Source organism: Drosophila ficusphila, unplaced genomic scaffold (genome assembly GCF_018152265.1).
Source record: "Drosophila ficusphila isolate 14025-0441.05 unplaced genomic scaffold, ASM1815226v1 contig_198, whole genome shotgun sequence".
Taxonomy (NCBI): Eukaryota; Metazoa; Arthropoda; class Insecta; order Diptera; family Drosophilidae; genus Drosophila; species Drosophila ficusphila.
This window is the reverse complement of record NW_025064092.1, coordinates 1,631,613-1,646,595: the sequence shown is the minus strand read 5'-3', so window position 1 is coordinate 1,646,595 and position 14,983 is coordinate 1,631,613. Positions and strand designations below refer to the sequence as shown.

Sequence of the window (14,983 nt, the reverse complement as noted above, 5' to 3'; positions counted from 1 at the left end):
ACAAAGAAGCGTATGTTCATTTTTGTACGGCTTTATAATCGATGCATACATTTCAGTTATTAAACAACTTAAATATTAGATGCGAATTTATTGGCACTGCAAGTGAGTGGGGAATGTGTCTATGTGGAACTAGCTCATAACCTTAATCTTCGGCTGTTTATTTGTATCGATACATCGATGTATCCCATCTCTATTGTGATTAATTGTGATTGTTCTTTCGCTAAAGGTGTCTCTTTAAAGTTTTTATGTGTATGTGTGTTTAATTAATTTGCAGTATTTGTCACCTTGTACATTAAGATTAAATGTGGAATGAGAGACACGACTTAAAGTGCTTCTGTGGTGCACATTCCCCTTAGGAGATACATCTGTATGACATAGGAAAAACAGATGTGTGTAACGCCGCTCCCATTAAAATTAAAACTGCACTACAGACGGTTTTTTTTTACAAATATAAATAGTGGCAAAAAAACGTATTTACCGGGGATGAACTTTGTTGAATGCAAACTGCCTATTTATAAAAGGGAGATGTATTTAACAGTATTAAGTTTCTATGTTTTTAAAATATCAAGTGTCAACGAGAAATATCTTGAAGCAAAAAAGGCATTATGCAGATCAATACAAAAAAGTTTACTTTATTTTAAACACTTATACGCATTTTGTCTATGTATTTTGTATCAATAGAAATATATAAGCCGATTTTTATATAAGTCAGTCGGTGACACTAGATAACATGTTGTGTTCCAATGATAAGCTTTGATATCGTCCGCATACAATCATTAAATTGTACATTCCAAAATGTTTACTAATAAGGAATGCTTTCTCATGGGTTCTCAAAGTGTAACTTTATGTTATTGTATTTCCTGGGGCTCTCACACTTTACTGTTTATGCATTGCATTACATCGTGTTTCCTTTAAAGGAATTCGGCAATGGCACTTCTTATTATGGCATTTGAAAGATATAGATATAGTTACGCGAATTGGTTGTTGTTTTTGAAAATCGTAGATATAACAATTCAATAAAGCCATATATTTTTCATATAAATATTTTTGCAATCAACTTATATGAAATCATTTTCCATTCTGCCAACTGTATAATTTTTTAAGGGGGCCCAAACAAATAAAACAGAAAGGAAGAAATTAAACAGTCAGGTGATAAAGAGTCATTCGCCCCAAATATTTCTAGAACGTTTAGGTAATAAATGGGGGAAAGGCAATTCATACAATTTGATTATTTGCAAACTCTCCCTTCTACGTAATTTAATGAAACAAATCTTATATATTTTAGCAGTGTGCAATCGCTTAAAATATAAGTATATAAAGCAAAGTTAAATTACGTTCAGTTTCAATGGAAAGTATCAGCACCACTGGTCGACGGAGGAACAACATGCGAATCAATGCCGAAGATAATGCACTGGATCAAATTACAAAAGAGGTACATTTTATTTTTACTATCTAAAAAATGTATCAAAATTATTTACGGCTTTTAAGGGCTTAACTGCTTAACTAAATGTTGTCTTTTATTAAGGCGGAGGCGCGACTTGCAGCTCGTCGACAAGCGCGTGCTGAAGCCCGGGAGATTCGAATGAAAGAGCTCGAGCGACAGCAAAAGGAGCAGGAAATAACCGCTGACCGCGTATTTGATATGCAAAACGCCACTACAGTGGGCAGCGAAAACCTTTCGACGCATCCCGTACGCCTCGTCTACGGCGGACTCTTAAACGTAACCCGTGCATCAGCATCCCGCCGAAGTAGCGAGGATTCCGTGGAAGAAGAAGGCAGGAGTTTTCGCGACTTCAAGCACGAGCTTAAGGTAAATATAACTATCTATTTATATCATACAACTTCAGTTAATCCGCTTGGTTCTTTAGGATGTTGAGGAGCGGTTTCGGAAGGCCATGATAACGAATGCCCAATTGGACAACGATCGGGCCTCGCAGGCTTACGAGGTCAAGTTGCTCAAGGACAAATGCGAAATAATGGAGGAGTCGTATGCACAATTGCAGCGCGAGTTCAAGGAGAAGATGCGTGACTGCAATGCCCTTAAACGGAATCTAGATCGGGCGAATCTTGAGCTTAAGCTAGTACAAGGACAGTTAAATGAACGCGATTCATTGATAGCTGAACAGGGCCTTCTTATAGTGGCAGTTGAAAATGCCGATGGCAGCGATGCCAAAAGAGCTCTAGTGAGTGTCGAAAACGCTAAAGTTTTGGCGTCCGTTCAGGGTTCTTTAGGTAACTGCCATTTTTGCGCTTAGCCTAAGTTTATAAATGAAATAATTCATTGAATTGCAGATGTAAGACTTAAAAAGTTCAGTGACGAAAAACAGCGACTGTTATCCGAGGTGCAAAAGCTTCACGAACAGCTTGAGGAGTACAAAAGTGATGGAGGTACTGGTCGTCGCAGTCTTTCCCAAGGTTCCTTCGGCGACGAGAATGATTACGAAGCCCAACGTATGTTAACCATAATTACCTAACAACAACTATTATTTTCTGCATGTTAAGTTTTCACAATGTTGTTTTCTTTGTGTAACTAATATCAATGTATTATGAGTTATTCTTTTTTTAAATGTAGATATTTCCAGATAAATAATTTCTGACATTTTGTTGTGGCTTTTTAGTTGGAGTTGGTATTATAATTTGTTAACATAGTTTGCTACTTTTGCTGTTCGGTAAAATGCAGCCCTCAAATATTTATAATAAATTACGAGACTTATTTCTTATACTATCCGACAGGGGAATCAAACAAAATCATTTCAGACCATAAATATAAGCTGCAAAAGGCTGAACAGGAAATCGCCAATTTACAATCGAGCTTAGCCCGTTCAGAGACCCAAGTTATACGATACAAAAGCACTGCGGAAGCTGCCGAAAAAGCAGAGGCAGAGTTAAAAGTCGAGCGCCGTAAGCTTCAACGCGAGGTATGTTGTAGATTTCAAGACATTAACATCCCATAAACTAGGCATTTTATTTGAATCAAAGTTTATTTATAATATTATTTTTTCCATTCACTAGCACCGGGAACTTTTGGAAAAGTTGGAAGAAGCTGAAACGTCAAACAACCATTTGCTGAAGCGCCTCGATAAGTTGAAAAATGCAAAGAGTGCCATTCTGAAGGACTTATGATCTAAGATGGGAGTTGCCTGATCGCATCCGATGACATAGAAGACAGTACGACATCATGAACATACAAATGCTGCAATTTTAATAGCACTTCGTTAGCAGTTTAATCGGACTTAGTGGTAGCAAAACGATCATTTTTGAAGGATAATCCAAACAAAATACTCTACCTTAAAAATATATTTAAATAAAATCTTAAACTAACGGATAATAATTAACATAAATAATGTCTATATGTATATTTAAAGCGCAAAATATAAGTAACAATTCAATTGGTTTAGCAGTGTGTATGACATCTTTGTTTTCCGATGCGCGCTCACAACATCTGTAGTAAGTTAATCGAGGTCTCCCAATAAAAATTTAACAAAGCCTTGTTTGAATAAATCAAATTTATTTAACTTTTTTCATTTCTAAAGAATTATTGCTGCGTTGACAGATGACATTTGCAAATCAATCATAGGGACATCTACGACGATTCCGATTGCGTTTGGCGCTCTGTGGATAGGTACAAATAACCAGAATTAGTTTCGCATAAATCAACTTATTTTTTGTTCTGTAAAAAAGTTTAACAGTTAACAGTTTGTTGGTTGTAAGCTTTAGAGCAGGAATTTTGGAATATACATCAAATATTGCATGTGCATGCAGTTTGATTGAAAAACATTGTTAGGCACTTTGAGAACCAAGTTAGACACATAAACTTTTTAAGAGTTTTATGTAAACAATGGGATATTTTGGGTTTAGCCTTGCAATTGCAGGCACTTACGCCAGTTTTCATTAAAATAATAAAATTGTTGACAGAACACTTAAGACTTTTCATCTGAAAAAAATATATAAATATAACGAAATATGTAATAGGAACCGAACTTGGCTGTAAACCTAATAAGCACCTTAAGTCTGATCTATCTTCTTTTTCAAATTGAATTGTGTGAGTTTGTGTATTGCCAATTACTTTCCAAAAGTCAAATATCCGAAAAAATTACCCAAAGAGAGAAAGTTCTATACTAATTTATTTATTGGTGGGCGGCAGATAACTACAATTAGTTTTTTATATTATCAATCTCGTTTTAATTTCCAAGCTAAACTTGATTTTTGGTAAGCACCTTACACGCCCAAGTGCAGCTAACATTTTTTGTGTGTAGTTGGATGTTTTCCTCAAACCCACTTTTGATTAAGCCTGTTTATGACGATTGCTTTTTAATTATTAAATCTTCCACAAATATCCCAATTTGTTTTATGTAAAGACTAATTTCCAGGTTGATTACACCGTACCACCTAAAAACTTAAAATGGATATAACTTAGGAGATACGTACGTGCAGGTCGGCCATTTGCCCAGGGTGTGAATTTCACATGGCTGGCATTGCGCTTGGCGGCATCCACACGCAAATCCGTTTTCAAGGATTCGCGCAACACACGAGCGGCGATGTTCGAGTATTGGATGTAGCTGCAATTGGCGAATATTTGTATTAGTTATGTTATGTAAGTCGGCACTGATTTTGTTTGCATGGTAACTGAAATATATCAAAACGTTTTCTGCTAGATACTTATGTAAATATTGCTTACGTAATTCCGGCAGCTCTCCAGGCAGTCATTGTGATCGGATTTTTCGAATTAGATTCACGCCACACAAAATAATCAAGTATTCTTTTTAAGAATCGACACCAGTGTGACCGTAGAAAAGTTTTTTATTTTATAACAAAACATACCAACTGGCTCCAAAAAATACCATTTTAATGTGCACTAGCGTTGAGGGCTTTCCTATGAAATGGAAACGATGGAACTGGGACGCATGGTGCGTGGGTATTATCATATTTCCACTTAGGTCTTGCGTTCATAAAACAGCTGTTATATTTCTAGGATAACAAATCCAGGAAAACAAATGCAAATACATTCGTTTGGCAGCTGAATTAGATACCGCTAAACGTTTTAAATATTTTACGGTCACTGCTGTTTTTGTGTACCTGCAGTATGAAATTCTATTTTGAATTCCAATTAGTTCTAATCAGAACCACAAAATCCAACAAACCATATTTGGCCTTGAAATTCCCGAATACAAAATATATTTAAGGATATATTAGATTATTTATTTATCATTGACTTTAAGTTAGACTTTACAGATAATATTTTAAAACTTAACAGAAGAAAACACTTAAACTCTAATTAAATATGTATATATACAGAACAAAAATTTCTTTAAATATCCTTTATCGTGTTAAAGAATCGATCTGACAAGTAATTGCTGATTTTGTTTTTTTTTTTTTCATAGACGCACACTTAAAAGAAGAACGCAATGGGGAAATGACTTATTTTTTTGCACGTAATTAGATTTTCAATATTCTGACATATTTGAAATAAGTGTTGTAATTACTTTTTTCTAATTAGGTTAACAAGTCCGATTTCTAAAAGCAATTAGCATTGTATTCGTATATTACATGTTATAAATATGCAGTCTAGCAACTTTAATATAGAGTATATGCACTTTGCACATGCTCATGAATTCCTGTGTGTATATATATAAAATATATATTGTATGTACATTAATATTTTAAACAAAGCGCCTTGTTCATCCTGACATACATTTTTATAGTTTAATAAATATACTTTTGACTGCACAAAAATGTAATTTATACATATACTTTTTTATTTTTTATAATGCAAATTAATTTAAATATTACACTATTATATAATAATTTAGTTACAAAATAGAGCAATTTGTTGAACAGCAACGTCCAGAACCGCCTTTACTATTTTGTCTTTGATCTAAAGAAAGAGAAGAATAACAATTAAAATTTGGCATACAAAACAAAAGCTTAGCTTCGACAAACCGAAGTCTGTGGACCTGTTTTAATTTGTTTTTGTTTTAAAATTTTAACAAAATGGTTGTGTATTATATAACACAAGTGTAACTGGATAATACTTAATAGTAAATAAGTAAATTCAAGTCAATAAAACTTATAAATTGATGTCATTTGATGATATTTGTTGAAGAGTATAGCTTTGTTTAAGTTACTTGACTTGACTTTTTTATTTCACTTCACGTAACTTTCCGTTACATAATTAAAAAAAAAAAATGTACATTTTTTAAAACATACCTTGTGAATTGGGCTCTGGCAAATTATCACGTGGCACTAAATGCATAACAGTCGTTTTGCCTAATGGAAGTCCCAGTGCTCCTAAGGTTACATTGCAGTGAAGAAAACGACCTTGATAAATTAAACGCAAGATCTCAGCTTTCGATACAGTTTCGTGGGTCCAATCTGGAAAACAAGAGAATAATATTAAAGAATGCACTGTAAAAAATATATTTTTAAAAATATGTTCTAAACCTGCACAACCGTTTTCAAATTGGTCTATCCAATTAGACCAATAGGAAGCCAAACCCAATTCGCCATTTTATTTTTCTTGTTCTTTTTGTAAAAAATATTCTCGAAAATAACAGCGAATGCTTTTAATAAAAGTCGCAAGCCAAAATATTTTTATTTAATTTTTGTATTTTATATCGAAAAGGTTATGCCGTATATAGGGAACCAACTGCTTCATTAAATTACTTGAAAGTTATTCGAAAAAAAAACTGTTTAACAAAATAAAAGTATCACTAAACGTACTCACCTTCTGGCCAATTATCAAATACTGTTTGTGCAATATCACCTGCGGAATCTGACGGACTAAAAATAAATTCTTTTGTTTTACCACTAACAAGTATGAGGCGTAGGTTAATCTGAAAATAAGATACATGTTATTTAATGCAAAATTTGAAAAACATTTAAATAATTGGTTCGCAGGTGCAACGATTTATGTATGCATATTAAATGTGAAGATAAAAAAAAAATTATCGAATCAGAGAAATTGGTAATTCGAAACTGAAAATATGGTTTGTTGTTATTTACATAAGTGTATGTAATTTATAAGAAAAAACCCCTTCTCTCGCGTAGTTTTGCACACCTGTATAGATATAACGAAAATATTCCTTGCATTTTTAGGGTATGTGGGAAGTGTATGACTTACTTTATCAGATGGTATTGTTCGGTGCATTTTCTGTGTTGCCAACGGATTGATACTGGCCTTGACATTGGTGCAACAATGCGAGGCCACCTCCGAAGTGCCGAGAATCGAGGCAGATCCATCGATTGGGGCGGCCAAGGGGGACGAAGGTTCCGAGGAGGTCATCGTGGGCGAGAAGTTGGCCAAAAGTTGGTGCTGATGATGGGATTTCCCTTGGTGGTATCGCAGCGAGGGGGGCTTTTGGACCAACGCGTACGACTGTCGCTGGTGATGTACGGCTGCTATAGTATCGGTGCAGTAGGAAAACGAGGAGAAGGGCAAAAACGCTTGCCCCTGGCTGCTTGCAGTGCCCTTTTCGTTGACCAACGGCGATGTTGCAGACCTAATGGCTCCGCCAATGGAACCTCCTGATGACGATGTACTCGACGATACGGAATACGAACGCTTGGTATTTTGGGCTTTCGATCGCTTTTGTTGACCAGCTACAATTGCGACGGTGGTGGTGCTCTCTTGTTGTTCCGTTTTGGGCTTTTCAATCGAAGACGTTAACGACATGGCGAGCTGATTTCCAGAATTTAATAACTCCCTGGGTTCATATGTCTGTGTAGCTCTTTAACTGCACAGTTGATTTATATTGAGGCAATTTCTCGGGCTGACAATCATCATTTGCAAATGCCATTTTCATTTTTATCGGACGCTCTAGTGCAACTTTCGATTTTTTTCACTGCATTCATATATAATCCAACAACTACATTGCTTGGTTGAGCACTAGAATTTTAATTCGATTTCGTTGAATTGTTTTCCCAACGACGTTGTGTAAAATTTTTTTAATGAAAATTTTATTTTGAATGTTTTCAAATGTTTTTTATATCTGCGCACTTATATATTTTTATGCACTTATATGTATTATGTCCAGATACTCAAATAAAGTAAATCAGTATAAATTATGCATACGTACACTTTGTATGCACATATATATATATACTATATTTATTACATCAACGATTGCTTGAATAGTTTGATAAACTTGCTTTCTTAATTTTATATCAATGCCTTTATACATATACACATACATATATGTATCGAATTGGATATAGAAGTACTTTCGCGTATAACTCGTATTTGTGTGCTTGATTTTTTTTATTTCGACACACAGTTTAATCTGCAGGCAAAACAGACTTCGCCTGCAATGTTTTTATGACTTGTTTTGTTTTTTCTCAATATTTATCTTTGCCCGAGATGACACAATTTTTAATTTTCCTATAACGACACGATGGTAAATACTTATACATACTCATTTTGCATTTACAAAATCAGTGTGGCCAGCGCGAGAATACATAAAATGAAACAGTTTTGAAGAGGTTTCATTACCACACTTAGTATTTTATCGTTATTGGATCAAACAGCTGATTCCGGGGATTCTCCACATCCGGGAAAGTTAAGAAAATAACAGACTTTACAAAGTTATATACGGAATAATGTCATGCATTCGATATTGAACTACTACAAAATTAGCAATAATAAAAATATTACACAGTTATAAATAATAATATTTCAGCATAACCATCAAACGTATTTCCACTCAACACTTGTTAATTGTCAAATTAAGACAGTAAAAAAGTATAATTTCACAATCAGATTATGAACATTGTATGCACTTTTCCGTTGACTGGTCACACTGTTTCCCAGGTTCCAAAAACATGTCGTGCACAACACCGCATATTTTGATTATCGAGCCGTTTTATGGTGGCAGCCACAAACAGCTGATAAGCACGCTGATCGAAGGTATGTAATCGGGATCTATTTAAAAACTTAACAAGAATACTAAACAACTGCAGGTCTTAGCTCTGAAGATTATGAGATATTCAGCCTTCCCGCCAAAAAATGGCACTGGCGAGCACGAACATCGGCATTGCATTTTTCACAGATCATTCCTCTCGACCACGAATATCGGATATTATTTTGCAGTTCTGTTTTAAGCCTGGCTGAACTTATTGGAGTCCGTCCGGATCTTGCCAAGTGCAGGAAAATCATATACTTTCACGAAAATCAGCTAAATTATCCGGTTCAAGAAGTGAAAACGCGCGATTGTCAATACGGACTTAACGAGATCCTTTCATGGTGAGCTTTTTTTATTTTATATACATACATGTGCAGTTTCTTTAAAATTAAACCTTTTTCAGTTTGGCCGCCGATATAGTAGTCTTCAATTCCCATTTCAATCGCATTTCATTTCTGGATAACATTCAACCTTTTCTCAATATCCAGCCGGACTTTAAGATAAAGAACATTCGCGAAAAAATTGAGAAGAAATGTCAAGTCCAATATTTTCCAATCAAGTTTTCAAACTTGCCCAACAACCGACGGATTGAAAAAACGGAGAGTATAGGTATGAATAAGGATCAGGAGGTCCTGCACCTTATATGGCCACATCGTTGGGAGCATGACAAGAATCCAAACTTATTAGTAGAGGCCCTCTTAGAACTTAATAATCGTAACGTCGACTTTAAGGTGACTATATGTGGTGAGAACTACAAGGAAATCCCGAAGGCCTTCGAAAATATACAAGAACATTTGGGTGATAAACTAGTAAACTTTGGTCATCTGAATCGGGAGGATTACATGGAGACGCTGATCACCGGCGACATTGTTATTTCAACTGCCGACCACGAATTTTTTGGCGTAGCCATGCTGGAGGCAACCTTCTGCGGATGCTATCCCATTGCACCCAATAAATTGGTGTACCCGGAAATCTATCCAAAGGAAAACCTGTACAACACCTCAAACTCGCTGGTCAAAAAGCTCTGCAACTTGTGCCGGAATCCTAAGGTATTTCGTAAACAGCGCGATCAATTTTTTAAGACCTTCGACTTCGACCGCTTTGCGGCACATCATTTGGTTCCAAAATATCTTGAGATATTGTATAACAATGTTAGCTGACGCTATTGAACTGATTCATTTAAGTTTGCTCTTTTTTGTTATATTATTCTTTAAGAATATTTATAATAAAATGATTTTTACACAACTTAATAAAAGAAATTATCTGTTAGGTTGCGTCCAAAAATTTGAAAGCATTTTCACATTGGTTTTTACTTCCCAATCCCTTAAACACTCTTTTCATTACTTTAAGCATGTTTATTTATTAAATATACGAAAAAAATGGTATAAATTTCAAAGATTGTGTACCCTGTGATGCTATAAATGTATTCATTTACTCAAATTTGAAATGCGTTGCTCATCAAACAAATATAAAATCAGATTCGGGTACAAATTAAGAAACCATATCTACATGATTATAAAAATGATACTTATGTATGTTTTCTTTTTTTTTTTTTTTTTTTGTTTGTTTTGTTTTGATAATACCTCATCATATAGCAACAAGAAATTTATAGCGAGCCGAAGCGATCGAATGTATTAACCATACATTTTTGCTTCTCAAAGTTAAGGGAACGTGGAATACAGGAAAGGTTCTTAAGACATGCATAGGCTTGTTCCTCCATAAAAAGCTGATCTTTGGTTTTGCCGCAAGCGACTCGTGCCCATTTTGGATCAATGACATGCTCGTAAGACATAACACCACGGTACTTGTAGCTCCTGCGATTATGGAATGGGCTATTTTCTTTCCTGCCTTCGTCAAACGGAAGATCCTGTTCGCTGCAAAGCGTGTCCTTCAAAATGTTGCTGGGCGAAGTGAGAAACTTGCTGGGCGTTTCGGTTTCAAACGGCTGCATTTTCCTGGTGCTGGAACCATTCGAAAGGTGATTCGAGCTCCAAGTTGAGAGAAGTGATTTTCTGGCACGTTTCAAAAGCGGCGACTGTCCGTTGTTTTCAGCGCTAAACGAGTTGGTTTGATCGCCAGTGATTTTGGAATTGTTTGTAGTTAGCGAGCTGCTCAGATGTTCTTCATTGATGATTTCAGCAAGATCTTCCACTAGGCTCGATGGGCTAGAAGGCTCGTATTGTCGTCCATCTCTTTTCTTGCCAATGGCTGCCAGGGCCTTTTTAAACGGAGTCGGTGTTCGCGGTCCAAGTTGACCTGCAATCAAGTGATGGTGTTTTTAAAAGGAACTATTATCAATATTACCTATAGGACTTACCCTTTTGGGGAGTTTCAATAGATGAAGTTTCCATTTCCTTCTTGATTTCCATTCCCACCCGATTGTACACCTTTGTCACCGGTGTACTGGCTCGCAAATTCATATCTTCAAATGTGGTAAGACATGGAGATTTGAGAAAATGGCTTGGCGAGAACGGTAGTGCTTTAATGGGCGTTATAACTGGCGAGCCCGGAAGCCTGGGCCTGGCTTCTTCCGCATTGAAAACCCCATTTGATGGACCAGCCTGTGGATGATGAGTTTCGGGAATGTGCTTGCGGGAACGCTTCAATATGTTCGGCGTTTGGCGCGGTAGCGACATCTTTAAATGTGGCATATTGAGGGCTAGCATACCCATTTGATGTTCGGCACCGGTCAAATCCTGTGACTCGGTTAGCTCGCTGTTTATGTTAGTAGCCGACTCGGATTCCGATTTTGTGGCTGACTTAACTTCGGTGGTTTCTGCAGTTGCCGCCTTATGCTGATTGTTATATGGCCCTTTGCTGACCCCTCCAGATTTGATCAGCGTTATAAGATGAGTGCGGGAGCTCTTTAAATCACTTCCAGATGCACTAACCGACCTGCGTTCGGCATCATATTTACGGCGCATTGTCGAGTTCCAATGATTTTTGATGGCATTATCAGTGCGGCCGGGCAAAAGTTTGGCGATCTTTGCCCATTGGTTACCAAGTTGCATGTGAGCTTGATAGATGATCTTGTCCTCCTCTTCGGTCCAGGCGGTTTTCTTGATGTTTGGATTGAGATGGTTGTGCCATCTTTCGCGACACTGTTTTCCAATTCTGCCGTTTAGGTATCGAGCTATTAACGTCCATTTTTTTGGGCCAAAACTTCGCACCAGTTCGATTACCTTATCGTCCTCGTCGCGCGTCCAAGGACCTTTGATAAGTTCCGGATTGAGGACTTTGGCCCAACGCTGCTGCACCTGCTGTTCCAATCGATCCTTAAAATGGGGTCCAATAATTTCCCAGTTTTCACCATGAGTTTCCACCAAATTCTTGAGCAAAACATCCTCGGATTTCGACCAGCGTTTGCCAAATCCATAATTCGGATGCACTGCCCCAATACTACTATTCGAACTCTTATTTTGACCCTTTTGTACAGCTGACTTGGTATCTTGTAGTGAAGATTCCATCGGATATCCTGAATCGGTATTTAAGGTAACTGCGCCATTTCCCGTCGACTCTTGGGTGTCTTCGTTATCTGAATATTCCGATTCCTCGGAATCCGAATTCCCGTCGTAGGCCAAGAGCTCATCACCATTTTCACTGCTCGCGCTCGCCATCTTTAAGTTTTTTTCCTCGGCGAGCAAAAGTGATAAATTTCGGGATCCGATTTCTCAGCACGCAAAAAATAATGAATATCGCGTTTGCAGTATAAGCACTTGTAGAGATTTTTGAAGGTAGCACTATTCTGGCGATTGGGGTGAGTGTATATAAAGTGTGCGCAAATGTCGCTAAAGGAGAAACTCTTGAATTGCTTATGGCAAGTCAAACATAGGACCAGTTCACCCTGATGACGGTGATCACTGCGTAATATTGGGTGCGTCGCATCATTTTCGGTGCGATCGAATTGTTCGTTTGAGTTATTATCGCCACTTGTGGTGTTGCTGCCTTTAATTACATCCAGACTACAGTTATTCGTAGATCGGTTCATAGACATGCTCCTCCATCCAAAAACGGTGCATGCGGAGGGGGAAAACTGTTCACTAAATTCTATTTGTGCTAGACATTCTTTATGCTGGCACACTGAACTGGTAACGACTTAGATTGTGTTTATAATATTAGGTCACGTTTCCTTTTTCTGAGATATCAAATTTGAAACTGAAGGTATGCACATTTACGGTTTTGTCAAAATATTCACGTTGTTTCACATTAATTTGACGGCGTCGTAGCGTTTATTATTTTAAAATATGGTATTTAGTATGACCGCTGGTGACCGTTAGCATTATCCACAAGGCATTACATTTGCAACAAAAATACTGCATTTAAAATTTGGGCTTGATTCCACTAGAGAAGCGGATCGCTTTCGCATCCGATAGTGTGCGGTTATCGATACTAGCTGTTTATTAATAGTAACTGGGATATCTTATTTGCCTTTTAAGAAGTGCAAAATGAAAATCACCTTTTTTATTTATTTTTAAACATGCCTCCTTATTTATATAAAAGGATATATATTAAATTATATTTAATTTGTTAAAATGATTAATATTCAAAAAGGTCGGCTCATTAAATATATCATTCACACCAACGTGGTTTTATAAAAACAAAACACAAGTTTATTGAATGGGATTATTGTCTATCCTAATTTAATTTTTTTTTCATTTATCAAATACAAACTTTTATATCAAATGAATTGTTTTATTTCTTGTTTTCAGAGAAATTATTTTAATCTAACTTTATATCCCCTTTGTTTAACACTTGACGTACATTAATATTAATCCGCGAATCATCTATATAATTTGAAAACGGTTGCCAAAACTGGGGGTCGCCTACTTTTTTTAATAAATCTAAATCCAAAAGATTTAATGCAATATCGGCATTATCAAAACCTTCATTGGTTAGCAAAGAAGACCAAGATTTCTCGGTTTTAATAATACGCGGCACTGCGTGATAACACAAGCGCGACTCTTCGGACATTATCATAACATCACCACACCGAAGGAAGATTGCACTGGGTTCTTCGTCTAAAGTCCTCCCACCAATTAGAAAAATTGCGGTCTGTCCAAAACTGCAAGGTAAAAACATGTAATTACGTCAAGGGAAAGGTTTATGTTACATTACCTAAATGAAAATAGTGGAGCCGACTTGTTAGGTTCAGAATGATCAGTGTGACCAGATAAGGTAGTACCAACTGGGTAGTAATTTACTATAGCGGCTTCCGGCTTAAAATCATCGTAGCCTAAAGCAAAGGCAAACAATTGACACATACTTGTCAAATCCTCGGGAAATGGAGACTGCATTTGATCTTCATATATCTTGGTGTCCCAGTTGTGATGATATCCAAACGTTGTCCAGCGCATTGCCGTTTTTATCCGTTGAAATTCTTTACTATCGTTACATTGACCAAGCTGTTTCCACCAGTCCGATCGGATCGAATCATCAAATAGTCTTTCATTCAAATTAACAATATTTGGAGTCCTTGGATAGTCCCGTAGACATCGAGCAATCCAATATCGTCGACCACGTTCTGTAAATGGGTCTCGAATAATAATGATCCCGGGATGATTTTTTAGTTTATAAGCTCGCCAATCACATAGCGGTTTAATGCCGGGAAAAGTTTGAATGGTTCTTGCATTGCTGATATCCAAACGTTCAACATTCTGCTATGGTAAATTTCGATCATATTGAATTGCAACAGGTCTCTGGATGAGTACTCACATTATCACTTTCTAATCGCTCATCCTTTTTATCTTCAATAGTATCAACATTAATAACTTCCGCTAAATTAGGACTAATACTTTTGGTCTTAAACTTCTTAAAAGCCAACTTAAACATATTTACAAAAACAGTATATACAATAAGAACAATAAATTATTACTAAGCGGCACCAAAAGTGTGACCGCTATTGGAAAGATCTGAAATACATAAACATAAATATAAAAATTAATTCGGGTACAAGTGGATGTTTGTTTTTTATATATCAAAATGTCCTAAAGATGTATCATGATTTTTTTTTAGGAAGATTATTAAATTTTGTTTAATAAATTGTTTGTCTCTTCTGTTTTTTGGTCTATGATTCATTTAAAGAATCG

The 14,983-nt window shown here is 36.4% G+C and overlaps 7 protein-coding genes across 11 annotated transcripts; 2 read left to right on the top strand and 5 right to left on the bottom strand.

Moving 5' to 3' along the window:
* The first annotated feature begins 145 nt into the window (after positions 1–145).
* On the top strand, positions 146–3,405 carry LOC108094678 (leucine-rich repeat flightless-interacting protein 2). 2 transcript variants are annotated; one of them, XM_017195395.2, is made up of 7 exons: positions 146–249; positions 1,286–1,432; positions 1,526–1,810; positions 1,869–2,232; positions 2,293–2,451; positions 2,734–2,918; positions 3,013–3,405. In XM_017195395.2, the coding sequence occupies exons 2-7, from the start codon at positions 1,346–1,348 to the stop codon at positions 3,121–3,123; spliced, it is 1,191 nt and encodes a 396-aa protein (XP_017050884.1). In that variant the 5' UTR covers positions 146–249; positions 1,286–1,345; the 3' UTR covers positions 3,124–3,405. The 2 variants fall into 2 exon arrangements, with proteins under 2 accessions (XP_017050884.1, XP_017050885.1); XM_017195396.2 differs by having other exon boundaries at positions 201–249; positions 1,289–1,432.
* Positions 3,406–3,488: 83 nt separating this feature from the next.
* LOC108094679 (protein stunted) lies at positions 3,489–4,813 on the bottom strand. Of its 2 annotated transcripts, XM_017195399.2 has the most exons (4): positions 4,679–4,813; positions 4,429–4,559; positions 3,881–3,934; positions 3,489–3,612 (listed from the first exon to the last, which is right to left on the bottom strand). In XM_017195399.2, the coding sequence occupies exons 1-3, from the start codon at positions 4,705–4,707 to the stop codon at positions 3,921–3,923; spliced, it is 174 nt and encodes a 57-aa protein (XP_017050888.1). In that variant the 5' UTR covers positions 4,708–4,813; the 3' UTR covers positions 3,489–3,612; positions 3,881–3,920. The 2 variants fall into 2 exon arrangements, with proteins under 2 accessions (XP_017050888.1, XP_017050886.1); XM_017195397.2 differs by lacking the exon at positions 3,881–3,934 and having other exon boundaries at positions 4,679–4,812.
* Positions 4,814–5,177: 364 nt separating this feature from the next.
* On the bottom strand, positions 5,178–8,446 carry LOC108094659. The gene is made up of 4 exons (XM_017195369.2): positions 7,121–8,446; positions 6,725–6,833; positions 6,208–6,372; positions 5,178–5,875 (listed from the first exon to the last, which is right to left on the bottom strand). The coding sequence occupies exons 1-4, from the start codon at positions 7,670–7,672 to the stop codon at positions 5,811–5,813; spliced, it is 891 nt and encodes a 296-aa protein (XP_017050858.1). The 5' UTR covers positions 7,673–8,446; the 3' UTR covers positions 5,178–5,810.
* Positions 8,447–8,784: 338 nt separating this feature from the next.
* On the top strand, positions 8,785–10,142 carry LOC108094658 (glycosyltransferase-like domain-containing protein 1-like). Its single transcript, XM_017195368.1, has 3 exons — positions 8,785–8,902; positions 8,956–9,238; positions 9,301–10,142. The coding sequence occupies exons 1-3, from the start codon at positions 8,818–8,820 to the stop codon at positions 10,055–10,057; spliced, it is 1,125 nt and encodes a 374-aa protein (XP_017050857.1). The 5' UTR covers positions 8,785–8,817; the 3' UTR covers positions 10,058–10,142.
* A 95-nt stretch (positions 10,143–10,237) lies between these two features.
* On the bottom strand, positions 10,238–12,514 carry LOC108094657 (myb protein). The gene is made up of 2 exons (XM_017195367.2): positions 11,215–12,514; positions 10,238–11,153 (listed from the first exon to the last, which is right to left on the bottom strand). Exons 1-2 carry the CDS (start codon positions 12,512–12,514, stop codon positions 10,504–10,506), a joined length of 1,950 nt encoding a protein of 649 aa, XP_017050856.1. The 3' UTR covers positions 10,238–10,503.
* Positions 12,515–12,516: 2 nt separating this feature from the next.
* Positions 12,517–13,168, bottom strand: LOC122319753. The gene has a single exon (XM_043207461.1). It carries the CDS (start codon positions 12,889–12,891, stop codon positions 12,517–12,519), a length of 375 nt encoding a protein of 124 aa, XP_043063396.1. The 5' UTR covers positions 12,892–13,168.
* Positions 13,169–13,506: 338 nt separating this feature from the next.
* LOC108094567 (nucleic acid dioxygenase ALKBH1) lies at positions 13,507–14,843 on the bottom strand. Of its 3 annotated transcripts, none has more exons than XM_017195179.2 (3): positions 14,610–14,817; positions 14,013–14,554; positions 13,507–13,959 (listed from the first exon to the last, which is right to left on the bottom strand). In XM_017195179.2, exons 1-3 carry the CDS (start codon positions 14,724–14,726, stop codon positions 13,617–13,619), a joined length of 1,002 nt encoding a protein of 333 aa, XP_017050668.1. In that variant the 5' UTR covers positions 14,727–14,817; the 3' UTR covers positions 13,507–13,616. The 3 variants fall into 3 exon arrangements, with proteins under 3 accessions (XP_017050668.1, XP_017050669.1, XP_017050670.2); XM_017195180.2 differs by having other exon boundaries at positions 14,013–14,551; positions 14,610–14,816; XM_017195181.2 differs by lacking the exon at positions 13,507–13,959 and having other exon boundaries at positions 14,320–14,418; positions 14,610–14,843.
* Positions 14,844–14,983: the final 140 nt, after the last annotated feature.

Excerpts from the sequence above, each read along its gene's own strand:
- LOC108094678 (XM_017195395.2), top strand. The coding sequence starts at position 1,346 with ATGGAAAGTATCAGCACCACTGGTCGACGGAGGAACAACATGCGAATC. Across the intron at positions 1,811-1,868 it reads ACTTCAAGCACGAGCTTAAG|GATGTTGAGGAGCGGTTTCG; the intron begins GTAAATATAACT and ends TTGGTTCTTTAG. Across the intron at positions 2,233-2,292 it reads GTCCGTTCAGGGTTCTTTAG|ATGTAAGACTTAAAAAGTTC; the intron begins GTAACTGCCATT and ends ATTGAATTGCAG.
- LOC108094679 (XM_017195397.2), bottom strand. The coding sequence starts at position 4,707 with ATGACTGCCTGGAGAGCTGCCGGAATTAC. Across the intron at positions 4,560-4,678 it reads TGGAGAGCTGCCGGAATTAC|CTACATCCAATACTCGAACA; the intron begins GTAAGCAATATT and ends CGCCAATTGCAG. Across the intron at positions 3,613-4,428 it reads GGCAAATGGCCGACCTGCAC|AGCGCCAAACGCAATCGGAA; the intron begins GTACGTATCTCC and ends ACCTATCCACAG.
- LOC108094659 (XM_017195369.2), bottom strand. The coding sequence starts at position 7,672 with ATGTCGTTAACGTCTTCGATTGAAAAGCCCAAAACGGAACAACAAGAG. Across the intron at positions 6,373-6,724 it reads ATTTGATAATTGGCCAGAAG|ATTGGACCCACGAAACTGTA; the intron begins GTGAGTACGTTT and ends CTTGTTTTCCAG. Across the intron at positions 5,876-6,207 it reads GCCAGAGCCCAATTCACAAG|ATCAAAGACAAAATAGTAAA; the intron begins GTATGTTTTAAA and ends CTCTTTCTTTAG.
- LOC108094658 (XM_017195368.1), top strand. The coding sequence starts at position 8,818 with ATGTCGTGCACAACACCGCATATTTTGATTATCGAGCCGTTTTATGGT. Across the intron at positions 8,903-8,955 it reads GATAAGCACGCTGATCGAAG|GTCTTAGCTCTGAAGATTAT; the intron begins GTATGTAATCGG and ends AAACAACTGCAG. Across the intron at positions 9,239-9,300 it reads CTTAACGAGATCCTTTCATG|TTTGGCCGCCGATATAGTAG; the intron begins GTGAGCTTTTTT and ends AACCTTTTTCAG.
- LOC108094657 (XM_017195367.2), bottom strand. The coding sequence starts at position 12,514 with ATGGCGAGCGCGAGCAGTGAAAATGGTGATGAGCTCTTGGCCTACGAC. Across the intron at positions 11,154-11,214 it reads TATTGAAACTCCCCAAAAGG|GTCAACTTGGACCGCGAACA; the intron begins GTAAGTCCTATA and ends ACTTGATTGCAG.
- LOC122319753 (XM_043207461.1), bottom strand. The coding sequence starts at position 12,891 with ATGTCTATGAACCGATCTACGAATAACTGTAGTCTGGATGTAATTAAA.
- LOC108094567 (XM_017195179.2), bottom strand. The coding sequence starts at position 14,726 with ATGTTTAAGTTGGCTTTTAAGAAGTTTAAGACCAAAAGTATTAGTCCT. Across the intron at positions 14,555-14,609 it reads AGCGATTAGAAAGTGATAAT|CAGAATGTTGAACGTTTGGA; the intron begins GTGAGTACTCAT and ends AATTTACCATAG. Across the intron at positions 13,960-14,012 it reads GCTCCACTATTTTCATTTAG|TTTTGGACAGACCGCAATTT; the intron begins GTAATGTAACAT and ends TTTACCTTGCAG.